At 50.7% G+C, this 13,531-nt stretch overlaps 1 protein-coding gene across 1 annotated transcript; it reads right to left on the bottom strand.

Annotated features, from left to right (window-relative positions):
* Positions 1–439: 439 nt before the first annotated feature.
* Positions 440–13,195, bottom strand: LOC135530265 (meteorin-like protein). Its single transcript, XM_064958615.1, has 5 exons — positions 13,177–13,195; positions 12,917–13,062; positions 7,679–7,841; positions 2,736–2,795; positions 440–2,265 (listed from the first exon to the last, which is right to left on the bottom strand). The coding sequence occupies exons 1-5, from the start codon at positions 13,193–13,195 to the stop codon at positions 1,937–1,939; spliced, it is 717 nt and encodes a 238-aa protein (XP_064814687.1). The 3' UTR covers positions 440–1,936.
* Between the last annotated feature and the right edge of the window lie 336 nt (positions 13,196–13,531).

The raw sequence follows: 13,531 nt of genomic DNA, 5'->3' as shown, positions 1-13,531 counted from the left end.
ATCTTTCCTTCTCTACCTCCATCTTTCCTTCTCTCCTTCCCTCCCCATTACATTTACATTTAAGTCATTTAGCAGACGCTCTTATCCAGAGCGACTTACAAATTGGTGAATTCACCTTCTGACATCCAGTGGAACAGCCACTTTACAATAGTGCATCTAAATCATTAAGGGGGGGTGGTGAGAAGGATTACTTATCTTATCCTAGGTATTCCTTGAAGAGGTGGGGTTTCAGGTGTCTCCGGAAGGTGGTGATTGACTCCGCTGTCCTGGCGTCGTGAGGGAGTTTGTTCCACCATTGGGGGGCCAGAGCAACGAACAGTTTTGACATCCTTCCTTCTCTCCCTCCATCCTTCTCTACCTCCCTCCATCCTTCTCTCCCTCCATCTTTCCATCCTTCTCTCCCTCCATCCTTCTCTACCTCCATCCTTCTTTCCTTCTCTACCTCCATCTTTCCATCCTTCTCTACCTCCAGCCTTCTTTCCTTCTATACCTCCATCCTTCTCTACCTCCATCCTTCTCTACCTCCATCCTTCTCTACCTCCATCCTTCTTTCCTTCTATACATCCATCCTTCTCTACCTCCATCCTTCTTTCCTTCTATACCTCCATCCTTCTCTACATCCATCCCTCCCTCCAATTCCCCCTGCCTCCATCCTTCCCCTCCTCCACCACTCAGTCCAACCTGTGTGTGTGTGTGTGTCTTTCAGAGGGGATAGACCAAATGCACATTTTCATTGGACATTTGTGAACATTGGACAATGAATTAATCTGTAACAGACATGCTCACACCAGTGTGGTTGTTGAAGTGGTTTTGGCCGAAGATGTCGGAAAATAAATAAAATGGATCATAAAAGTCTGCCTCTACTCTCTCTAGTACACACACACACACACACACACACACACACACACACACACACACACACACACACACACGCACGCGCCCACACACACACACGCCCACACACGCACACACACAAATGAGGATACTTCAAAACAGTACCTTATAAACACTGTCGATAAATCCAATGTGACACAGACACATCTAGACACAGACACATCTAGACACAGACACATCTAGACACAGACACATCTAGACACAGACACATCTAGACACAGACACATCTAGACAGTAAAATAAAGACTTGTTCCAGGAAGATAGTTTATTCCCTAGAACAGAGAGCCAGAGTGCTATTGTACTTTAACACAGTCACACACCTTCACACACACCTTCACACAAGCTAGTGCAGAACCACACACACATTCACAGGCTAGTACATACACGTTCACACACTCCCTTGCGCGCACACACAAACACGCTAAGACACACAAGAGCACGCTAAGACACACAAGAGTACGCTAAGACACACAAGAGTACGCTAAGACACACACAAACACACACACGCTGTGCAGGAACACACTATACACTTCGGTCAGAAGACAACCTCTAAACTGTAAACATAAAGCTTTTCACGAAACAAACTTTCATTACAACAATGATCATATTTACATCTATTTCCAACACATGCGCACACACACACACACACACACACACACACACACACACACACACACACACACACACACACACACACACACACACACACACACACACACACACACACACACACACACACCAGCGTCTTAAGACATTCTATGACGACAGATGGCTTTAGAACTGTTCAATAGACCAACTATCCTTGCTGCTAGGCAACTGTAAGAGCTTCAGCCAATCGGTTAGCAGGGCTTGGGACCATGTCCAGTCACCTCTCAGGCATATCAAAGATTCCGCCCCTTTACAACCTCCCTCCTCTGATTTGATCAGGGCCCTGTCAGTCCAGCCAGCGACCCAGCCCTCTCTCCATATGTCCCTGATTCGCTGAGTTTGTTTCCCAATCCTGTTGCCTGATTGGTTGTCACCTGGGCGGAAGGGGCGTGCCTCAGTCTGTGTCCATGTTCATGTGACAGGGGTTACTTCCTGTCTCCAGGGCGGTCCGGTAGAGCTTCAGAAAGTGGCGGTAGTGCGGGGAGCAGCCAAGCCACGCCTCTCCGAACCGCACTGCCCCCGTGAACAGGAACTCCCCCTTCTCCCTCGGCTGCAGCCGGCACCGCAGGGGCGTGTTCAGACGTCCGGACCACCCCTTTCCTCTGGCTCCGTCCCAAGAGAACACTCCGCTCTTCTGATGGAACAGGCGGCTTAGCGTCACGGCAACGGAGGAGTGGTCTGATGACGAGGGCGTGTCAACGCCACGGATACTGCCACGACCCGCTGGAGAAAAAGAGGGAGGGAGAGAGATATGGGGAGGAGAGGAAGGGGAGAGATATGGGGAGGAGAGGGAGGAGAGAGATATGGGGAGGAGAGGGAGGAGAGAGATATGGGGAGGAGAGAGATATGGGGAGGAGAGAGATATGGGGAGGAGAGAGAGGAGAGAGATATGGAGAGGAGAGAGATATGGGGAGGAGAGAGAGGAGAGACTTGTGTGTGACTTGTGTGTGTGTGTGTGTGTTGTGGTGTTGTGCGTAACTTGTGTGTGTGTGTGTGTGTTGTGGTGTTGTGCGTAACTTGTGTGTGTGTGTGTGTGTTGTGGTGTTGTGCGTAACCTGTGTGTGTGTGTGTTGTGGTGTTGTGCGTAACCTGTGTGTGTGTGTGTGTTGTGGTGTTGTGCGTAACCTGTTTGTGTTGTGGTGTTGTGCGTAACCTGTGTGTGTGTTGTGCGTCACCTGTGTGTGTGTGCTTACCAAAGTCGCTGGTGCAAACCGCCATCAGGATCTGGTCATCTGTGCAGGGTGTACAGGAGGCTGAGAGAGAGACATGAGACATGAGACATATACACCACCACACACCATCACACACCACCACACACCATACACCACCACACACCACCACCACCACACCCCACCACATACCATATCCCACACCACCACCACACCATACACCACCACACCACTACCACACACCATACACCACTACCACACACCATACCCCACCACACCCCACCACCACTACCACACACCCCACCATACACCACCACACCCCACCATACACCACCACCACACACCCCACCATACACCACCACACCCCACACCATACACCCCCACACCCCACCATACACCACCACCCCTACCACACACCCCACCATACACCACCACACCCACCACCACACCCCACCATACACCACCACCACACACTACACCATACCCCACCATACACCACCACCACACACTACACCATCACACACCACCACACCCCACCATACACCACACCATACACCACCACACACCACCATACCCCACCACACACCACCACCACTACACCACCACCACACACTACACCATACACCACCACACACCACCATACACCACCACCACACACTACACCATACACCACCACACCCCACCATACACCACCACACCCCACCACCACCACTACCACACACCCCACCATACACCACCACACCCCACCATACACCACCACCACACACCCCACCATACACCACCACACCATACACCCCCACACACCACCACCCCTACCACACACCCCACCATACACCACCACACCCCACCATACACCATACACCACCACCACACACTACACCATCACACACCACCACACCCCACCATACACCACACCATACACCACCACACACCACCATACCCCACCACACACCACCACCACTACACCACCACCACACACTACACCATACACCACCACACACCACCATACACCACCACCACACACTACACCATACACCACCACACCCCACCATACACCACCACACCCCACACCCCCACACCCCACCATACACCACCGCCCCTACCACACACCCCACCATACACCACCACACCCCACCATACACCACCACCACACACACCACCACACCCACCATACACCACCATCACACACTACACCATCACACACCACCACACCCCACCATACACCACCACACACTACCACACCCCACCATACACCACCACCACACACTACACCATACACCACCACACCCCACCATACACCACTGCCCCTACCACACACCCCACCATACACCACCACACCCCACCATACACCACCACCACACACACCACCACACCCCCCATACACCACCACCACACACTACACCATCACACACCACCACACCCCACCACACCCCACCATACCCCACCACCACCACCACACACCACCACCACACACCACCACCACACACCACCATACACCTCCATACAGTATACACTACCAGTCAAAAGTTTTAGAGCACCTACTCATTCAAAGGTTTTTCTTGATTTTTACTATTTTCTCCATTGTAGAATAATAGTAAAGACATCAAAACTATGAAATAGCCTGGAGGTGTGTTGGGTCAAAACTATGAAATAGTTTGGAAGTGTGTTGGGTCATTGACCGCCCAAACCAGATGGGATGGAGTATGGCTGCAGAATGCTGTGGTAGCCATGCTGGTTAAGTGTGCCTTGAATTCTAAATGAATCTCAGATAATGTCACCAGTAATATTCCCCCACACCATAACACCTCCTCCTCCATGCTTTACGGTGTGAAATACACAAACGGAGATAATCCATACACCCACACCATAACACCTCATCCTCCATGCTTTACGGTGTCAAATACACAAACGGAGATAATCCATACACCCACCCCATAACACCTCCTCCTCCATGCTTTACGATGTGAAATACACAAACGGAGATAATCCATACACCCACCCCATAACACCTCCTCCTCCATGCTTTACGGTGTGAAATACACAAACGGAGATAATCCATACACCCACCCCATAACACCTCCTCCTCCATGCTTTACGGTGTGAAATACACAAACGGAGATAATCCATACACCCACACAGCATCTCACAAAGACACGGAGGCTGGAACCAAAAATATCCAATATAGACTCCAGACCAAAGGACACATTTCCACCGGTCTAACATCCATTGCTCGTGTTTCTTGACCCAAGCAAGTCTCTTCTTCTTATTAGGGTCCTTTAGTAGTGGTTTCTTTGCAGAAATTCAACCATGAAGCCTGATTATCACAGTCTCCCCTGAACAGTTGATGTTGACATGTCTGTTACTTGAACTCTGTGAAGCATTTATGTGGGCTGTAATTTCTGAGGCTGGTAACTGTAATGAACTGATCCTCTGCAGCAGAGGTAACTCTGGGTCTTCCATTCCTGTGGTGGTCCTCATGAGAGACAGTTTCATCATAGCGCTTGATGGTTTTTGAGACTGCGCTTGAAGAAACTTAAAAAGTTCTAGATATTTTCCGAATTGACTGACCGTCATGTCTTAAAGTAATGATGGACTTGGTCTTTTACCAAATAGGGCCATCTTCTGTATACCCCCCCCCCCCCGTCACAACTCAACGTTCCTTCTGAAATGCTTTGAGAAGGAGAGAAATTATCTTTTAAGAAGGCACACCTGTTAATTGAAATGCATTCGAGGTGACTACCTCATGAAGCTGATTGAGAGAATGCCACGAGTGTGCAAAGCTGTCATCAAGGCAAAGGGTGGCTATTTTAAAAATCTCAAATATAAAATATATGTTGATTTGTTTCACACTTTTTTGGTTACTACATGATTCCATATAGAAAATAGTACAAATAAAGAAAAACCCTTGAATTAGTAGGTGTTCTAAAACTGTTGACCGGTTGTGTACAACATCAGATATAAAGACGTGTGAGTCAGTTAGTCCTGTATCTCTCCTCTAATATTCCCCTCCCTCTTTCCCTCCCCCATCCATCCCTCACTTCCTGAGAGGTGTGAGAGGGGGTGATGAGGGGGAAGTCTGGTTATCTCACCCCCTTGTTGTTCACCCTAGCTCTATTTGTGGTAGAGAGGGAGGGGTGAGGCGAGAGAGAAGGTGGGATGAGGAGGAAGAGAGAGAGGAATGAGGGAGAGAGGGAGGAATGAGGAGGGAGAGAGGGATGAGGAGGGAGAGAGGAAGGGGTGAGGAGGGAGGGATGAGGAGGGAGAGAGGGAGGGATGAGGATGGAGAGAGGGAGAGGTGAGGAGGGAGAGAGGGAGGGGTGAGAAGGGAGAGAGGGAGGGGTGAGAAGGGAGAGAGGGAGGGGTGAGAAGGGAGAGAGGGAGGGAGGAATGAGGAGGGATGAGATGGATGTCTATGGAGGAGGGTACAAGATGAAGGATTCTGTGAACAGCAGAAGCGTTCTGTCTGTCAGGGTGTTTGAGAAGAGCCAGGTGACAGCACGGATAACAGGAGATCTATAGCTCTGAGTGTGTGTGTGTGTGTGTGTGTGTGTGTGTGTGTGTGTGTGTGTGTGTGTGTGTGTGTGTGTGTGGGTGGGTGGGTGTGTGTGAGAGAGAGAGAGAGAGAGTGAAACAACAGGTGGGAGAGGGTAGTCAGGGTGGTAACCTTTGACCCTGTCTGCCAGTAAAACAACTATTAAACACACACAGTCTTTCTCTTTGTCTGTCAATGGTTTTATGGCACACACATACCTGTACTAGGCAGATACAAACCTCTCTCTCTCTCCCGCTCTCCCTCCCTCCCACTCTCCCTCCATTCTCCATCTGACCAATCATATCCTCTCCCTGTCTTGTAGCAGACACCACCGATTGACAGCTGGATGATGATTGGCTGACCCCTGGGCTTGACCCCAGTGTGACCTGTTGATTAGCCTGCTTGTTTTTATATGTCAGAGAGGGAGATGAGAGAGGAGGGAGGGAGACGAGAGAGAGAGAGAGGAGGGAGACGGGTGAGAGGAGAGGGGGATAGAGGACAGCAGTAAGAGAGGGAGGGGGGTCTCTGGTCTGGTCCGGTCTGTCTTTTGAGTGACAGCAGGGCTGTGGATGTGTGGGTCTGGGCTAGACTGCTTTATTAGGCTAGACAGACAGTCACCCTGTTTAACTCCTGTCATCTCCTGCCCCCCCCCCCCCCCATTTCTACCTCGGCCTCCCCTTCTTCAGCTAACACAAGACCTATTTAATGTGTCTAGGGGTCAGTTGAACCAGTAGTTCATTCTTCCTCCTCTCTCTGGACTCTGTCACTGACTCTGTCCATCTGTCGCCAGTGTTGAGGTGTGTGTGTGTGTGTGTGTGTGTGCTCTTACCAGTGTTGAAGTGTGTGTGTGTGTGTGTGTGTGTGTGTGTGTGTGTGTGTGTGTGTGTGTGTGTGTGTGTGTGTGTGTGTGTGTGTGTGTGTGTGTGTGTGTTACCAGGTCCAGTGTTCAGGTGTGTGTGTGTGTGTTGGTCTCTTACCAGTGCCAGTGTTGAGGTGTGTGTGTGTGTGTGTGTGTGTGTGTGTGTGTGTGGTGTGTGTGTGTGCTGGTCTCTTACCAGGTCCAGTGTTCAGGTGTGTGTTGGTCTCTTACCAGTGCCAGTGTTGAAGTGTGTGTGTGTGTGGGTCTCTTACCAGTGCCAGTGTTGAAGTGTGTGTGTGTATGTGTGTGTGCTGGTCTCTTACCAGGTCCAGTGTTCAGGTGTGTGTGTGTGTGTGTGTTGGTCTCTTACCAGGTCCAGTGTTCAGGTGTGTGTGTGTGGATCTCTTACCAGTACCAGTGTTGAAGTGTGTGTGTGTATGTGTGTGTTGGTCTCTTACCAGTGCCAGTGTTCAGGTGTGTGTGTGTGTGTGTGTGTGTGTGTGTGTGTGTGTGTGTGTGTGTGTGTTGGTCTCTTACCAGGTCCAGTGTTAAGGTGTGTGTGTGTTGGTCTCTTACCAGTGCCAGTGTTGAGGTGTGGGTACAGATGAGCTCCAGGTCCGTGGCTGGCCACCAGTTCATACTGAAACACTGTGATCCTCTTGCTGATGTCCTGCTGGCCCACTGCCTCTATGAACAGCGCCCCCTCTGTCAGGGAGAAACACTGCACCCTGCCATGCGCCTGGAAATATAACAAACATGATTAAATATGTACTGGTGTATGTATGTACTGGTGTATGTATGTACTGGTGTATGTATGTACTGGTGTATGTATGTACTGGTGTAATGACACTGAGATAATCATTTTCACACATGTACTTTATGAACATATCAACCATTATATTTACAGAGGTTAAACTTAAGCAGGCATTTTCTGCCTATGTAACCTGCTCTGTGCTGTTCTCAGTCAGGTTACTGGGAAATATCTGTGACAACTTCTGATGTAAAAAAAGGGATTTATGAATAAACGTGACTGACCAACTGATTGACTGACCGAATGCTGACTGGCTGAATGACCAACAGACCAACTGATTGACTGACCGAATGCTGACTGGCCGAATGACCAACAGACCAACTGATTGACTGACCGAATGCTGACTGGCTGAATGACTGACTGACCGGCCGACTGACCAACAGACCAACTGATTGACTGACCGAATGCTGACTGGCTGAATGACTGACTGACCGGCCGACTGACCAACAGACCAACTGATTGACTGACCGAATGCTGACTGGCTGAATGACTGACTGACCGGCCGACTGACCAACAGACCAACTGATTGACTGACCGAATGCTGACTGGCTGAATGACTGACTGACCGGCCGACTGACCAACAGACCAACTGATTGACTGACCGAATGCTGACTGGCTGAATGACTGACTGACTGGCCGACTGACCAACAGACCAACTGATTGACTGACCGAATGCTGACTGGCTGAATGACTGACTGACCGACTGACCAACAGACCAACTGATTGACTGACCGAATGCTGACTGCCGACTGACCAACAGACCAACTGATTGACTGACCGAATGCTGACTGGCTGAATGACTGACTGACCGGCCGACTGACCAACAGACCAACTGATTGACTGACCGAATGCTGACTGGCTGAATGACTGACCGAATGCTGACCTGAATGCTGACTGACTGACCAACAGACCAACTGATTGACTGACCGAATGCTGACTGGCTGAATGACTGACTGACCGGCCGACTGACCAACAGACCAACTGATTGACTGACCGAATGCTGACTGGCTGAATGACTGACTGACCGGCCGACTGACCAACAGACCAACTGATTGACTGACCGAATGCTGACTGGCTGAATGACTGACTGACCGGCCGACTGACCAACAGACCAACTGATTGACTGACCGAATGCTGACTGGCTGAATGACTGACTGACCGGCCGACTGACCAACAGACCAACTGATTGACTGACCGAATGCTGACTGGCTGAATGACTGACTGACCGGCCGACTGACCAACAGACCAACTGATTGACTGACCGAATGCTGATGCTGACTGGCTGAATGACTGACTGACCTGACTGGCTGAATGACTGACTGACCAACAGACCAACTGATTGACTGACCGAATGCTGACTGGCTGAATGACTGACTGACCGGCCGACTGACCAACAGACCAACTGATTGACTGACCGAATGCTGACTGGCTGAATGACTGACTGACCGGCCGACTGACCAACAGACCAACTGATTGACTGACCGAATGCTGACTGGCTGAATGACTGACTGACCGGCCGACTGACCAACAGACCAACTGATTGACTGACCGAATGCTGACTGGCTGAATGACTGACTGACCGGCCGTCTGACCAACAGACCAACTGATTGACTGACCGAATGCTGACTGGCTGAATGACTGACTGACCGGACCAACAGACCAACTGACCAACAGACCAACTGATTGACTGACCGAATGCTGACTGGCTGAATGACTGACTGACCGGCCGACTGACCAACAGACCAACTGATTGACTGACCGAATGCTGACTGGCTGAATGACTGACTGACTGACCACCCAACTGACTGACCACCACTGATTGACTGGACTGACTGACTGACCATCTACCTGTTCTGTCTCAGACCAACAGACCAACTGATTGACTGACCGAATGCTGACTGGCTGAATGCTCTCTCCAGGTAGAGGTGTGATCCGACCAACAGACCAACTGATTGACTGACTGCTGACTGGCTGAATGACTGCAGGCGTGACCAGGACCAACTGGGACCGAATGCCCCAATGACGTGGGCTCCGTGATTGACTGCCGAATGCTGACTGGATGAATGACTGACTGAGGGCCCCTGATTGAGACCGATAGGCTGAGACCACTCTAGACTGCCCTGATTGACTGAATCTGACTGGATGAATGACTGACTGACCGGCCGACTGACCAACAGACCAACTGATTGACTGACCAAATGCTGACTGGCTGAATGACTGACTCATGGGTCCAGACCAACTGATTGACTGACCGAATGCTGACTGGCTGAATGACTGACTGACCGGCCGGGATTGACTGACCGAATGCTGACTGGATGAATGACTGACCACCAGACAGACTGATTGACTGACTAACTGACCATCTATGTTCTGTCTCAGACATCAGAAGGAGCTAGCTCTCTCCAGGTAGGTTATGATCTGTCTGGGGCTTGATGGGGGCAGGAGGAAGCCCCAGACGTGGGCTCCGTGTTGGGCCGCAGGTTGATGAGGATAGATGACTGCCCTGGGAGCAGGAGGATACCTGCTCCAGGGAGTGAGACTATGGGTCAGACCACTGGGGAGTGGAGAGGAGATGGGTAGGGAAGTTAAGGATTGGGGGAGGAGGAGAGGTTATGATGATGATGGGGGAGGAGGAGAGGTTATGATGATGATGAGGGAGGAGGAGAGGTTATGATGATGATGAGGGAGGAGGAGGAGGTTATGATGATGATGAGGGAGGAGGAGGAGAGGTTATGATGATGATGAGGGAGGAGGAGGAGAGGTTATGATGATGATGAGGGAGGAGGAGGAGAGGTTATGATGATGATGAGGGAGGAGGAGGAGAGGAGATGAGGGTTATGATGATGATGATTATGATGATGATGGGGGAGGAGGAGGAGGAGAGGTCATGATGATGATGGGGGAGGAGGAGGAGAGGTCATGATGATGATGGGGAGGAGGAGGAGAGGTCATGATGATGATTGGGGAGGAGGAGGAGAGGTCATGATGATGATGAGGGAGAAGGAGAGGTTATGATGATGATGATGGGGAGGAGGAGATGGTATGATGATGAGGGAGGAGGAGGAGGAGATGGTATGATGATGAGGGAGGAGAGGTTATGATGATGAGGGAGGAGGAGAGGTTATGATGATGAGGGAGGAGGAGAGGTTATGGTGATGAGGGAGGAGGAGAGGTTATGGTGATGAGGGAGGAGGAGAGGTTATGGTGATGAGGGAGGAGGAGAGGTTATGGTGATGAGGGAGGAGGAGAGGTTATGGTGATGAGGGAGGAGGAGAGGTTATGGTGATGAGGGAGGAGGAGAGGTTATGGTGATGAGGGAGGAGGAGAGGTTATGGTGATGAGGGAGGAGGAGAGGTTATGGTGATGAGGGAGGAGGAGAGGTTATGGTGATGAGGGAGGAGGAGTGGGTAGATGGGGATAGAAGAGGTTAGGAAACTTGTTATGGATATATTTTGATGTTTGAGGAAGCAATGTTGTTGGTGATAAACATGAACACACAAACATATTTAACAGTTAACTTCCAATGCATGAAACCTTATCACTTAGTAACAAGGTCGTTTAAAGAGCAACTTGATTACAGCATTAGTCTCTCTCTCTCTCGATAAACTGTGACCCGATGTGACCAATACCCGGAGCGCAGGGGAGGGAGGATGTGGTCGGTTATCTGGGATGCGCGCACTTTAAGATCAGTAAAAGACTACAAACTTGTTCGAAGTCGCGGCAACAAGAAAGCATCGCACAGTCGTTATTTTTATTACGCAGCGTCTTAAAACGACGGATCAAAGGGCAGGTCATATGGACCTGTTCATTTTACTGTAATTACAGGAGTGGCTGCGCACTCACTTTCTGGAGGGTGCCATGCTATATACAATAGCCTAGAACACAGTTGTATGAGTATGTGAAAGGTAAGGTATGAAGTCGACACGAGGTGTAGCGCTGAAAACCTATCATTTCCCCTCTGACGGCTCCACGGTTCAAGCGCCCAACACAAGCTCTCCCTTTCCCTCTGACGGCTCCACGGTCCAAGCGCCCAACCCAAGCTCCCCTTTCCCTCTGACGGCTCCACGGTCCAAGCGCCCAACACAAGCTCTCCCTTTCCCTCTGACGGCTCCACGGTCCAAGCGCCCAACCCAAGCTCCCCCTTTCCCTCTGACGGCTCCACGGTCCAAGCGCCCAACCCAAGCTCCCCTTTCCCTCTGACGGCTCCACGGTCCAAGCGCCCAACCCAAGCTCCCCTTTCCCTCTGACGGCTCCACGGTCCAAGCGCCCAACACAAGCTCTCCCTTTCCCTCTGACGGCTCCACGGTCCAAGCGCCCAACCCAAGCTCTCCTTTTGGCGCGCGGAGATTTGGTATATTGAAACAGTTAAAAATATGTTATCATCTTTTCTTTGAATATTACGGCACGCCGCCAATTGGAGCTCACATCACTATAGGCTACAGGACAGGAGAAACAAACACGTTCCCTATGCAAATCCGTCAAGCCTAAACTACATAACGCATGTATAAACACAATCTCATTGTATAAGGAAGGACGTCCCTCCCTCCCTCCCTCCCTCCCTCCCTCCCTCCCTCCCTCCCTCCCTCCCTCCCTCCCTCCCTCCCTCCCTCCCTCCCTCCCTCCCTCCCACAGAGGATGGGGTGTCAAGTGGTTCACCCCCTTCCCCCGTTTATGCAAAAAATATGAAATGCATTAGACTTAATCTATCCAACCTGTTTGCACCTGCAAATATGCTGTGGTCTCGCTGTTGAGGATATTATTGCGCAACATCTGGAAATGCAGGGAGGAAACGAGGGTTTCCATAACATCAACTGTTGTTGGACTGAATGTATCAGCCTGTTATACTGGTTCGATAGCAACACTGCCATAGACTATTACCCAACACTCCTTAACCAAAAGAGATTGTTGCTCGGTAACAGGATTGTAGGCTTATAGTCTACATCCTATAAGGGTTAATAAAACGTGTCGAATAACACACATACAATAATAAACGTATAGCCTACCTTCCTCTCCAGCTGCACTGGTCGCTGGTGTACTGCGTCGAGGCGACCCGACAGAGAAACACAGCCGCTACCCAGTGCGCTAAACTTGGCCACAGCATGGTTGACCAACCGCTCCTCCGCCACAGCATGGTCAGACCACGTCCCGCCTTTCAGTAACCACAACAATCCACCAATAAATCCTGCAAGTGACTATTTATTCACATCGTGGTCTCTGGAAAGAAGGTTACGGGTCCCCAAGAATCAACAGTTCTGTTTTGTACCGTAAAAGTTCCGTTTCATTTCGACAGGATGGAATATCCGTGTAAAACCGTTGGGAGCCCCCGGCAGTAGACTGGTGACTAACAGACAGGAGGAAGTCCTGACATTAATAACGAACTTCTGCTGCTGCCTGGGCTCCAGCTCCGCACACGTCACCCCGCCCAGACTCGTGCCAGCAGCTGACTCCTCCGCTTGAGTGACACGCTCCAAACCACGCCCCGAGCGGACGAACTTCTCGGTCTCGCTCTCTGTGTGTGTGTGTGTGTGTGCGTCTTAACGCGGACATGCACGGATGTTCTTGGCGCCACATCCCGATAGCTCTTATAAATATTAGTACGGCAGCACGCGCAGGTCTGA

This window comes from Oncorhynchus masou, unplaced genomic scaffold, assembly GCF_036934945.1.
Source record: "Oncorhynchus masou masou isolate Uvic2021 unplaced genomic scaffold, UVic_Omas_1.1 unplaced_scaffold_1307, whole genome shotgun sequence".
Classification (NCBI taxonomy): Eukaryota; Metazoa; Chordata; class Actinopteri; order Salmoniformes; family Salmonidae; genus Oncorhynchus; species Oncorhynchus masou.
Note: the sequence above shows the minus strand (reverse complement) of the source record. Positions and strands in the feature narration are given on the sequence as shown.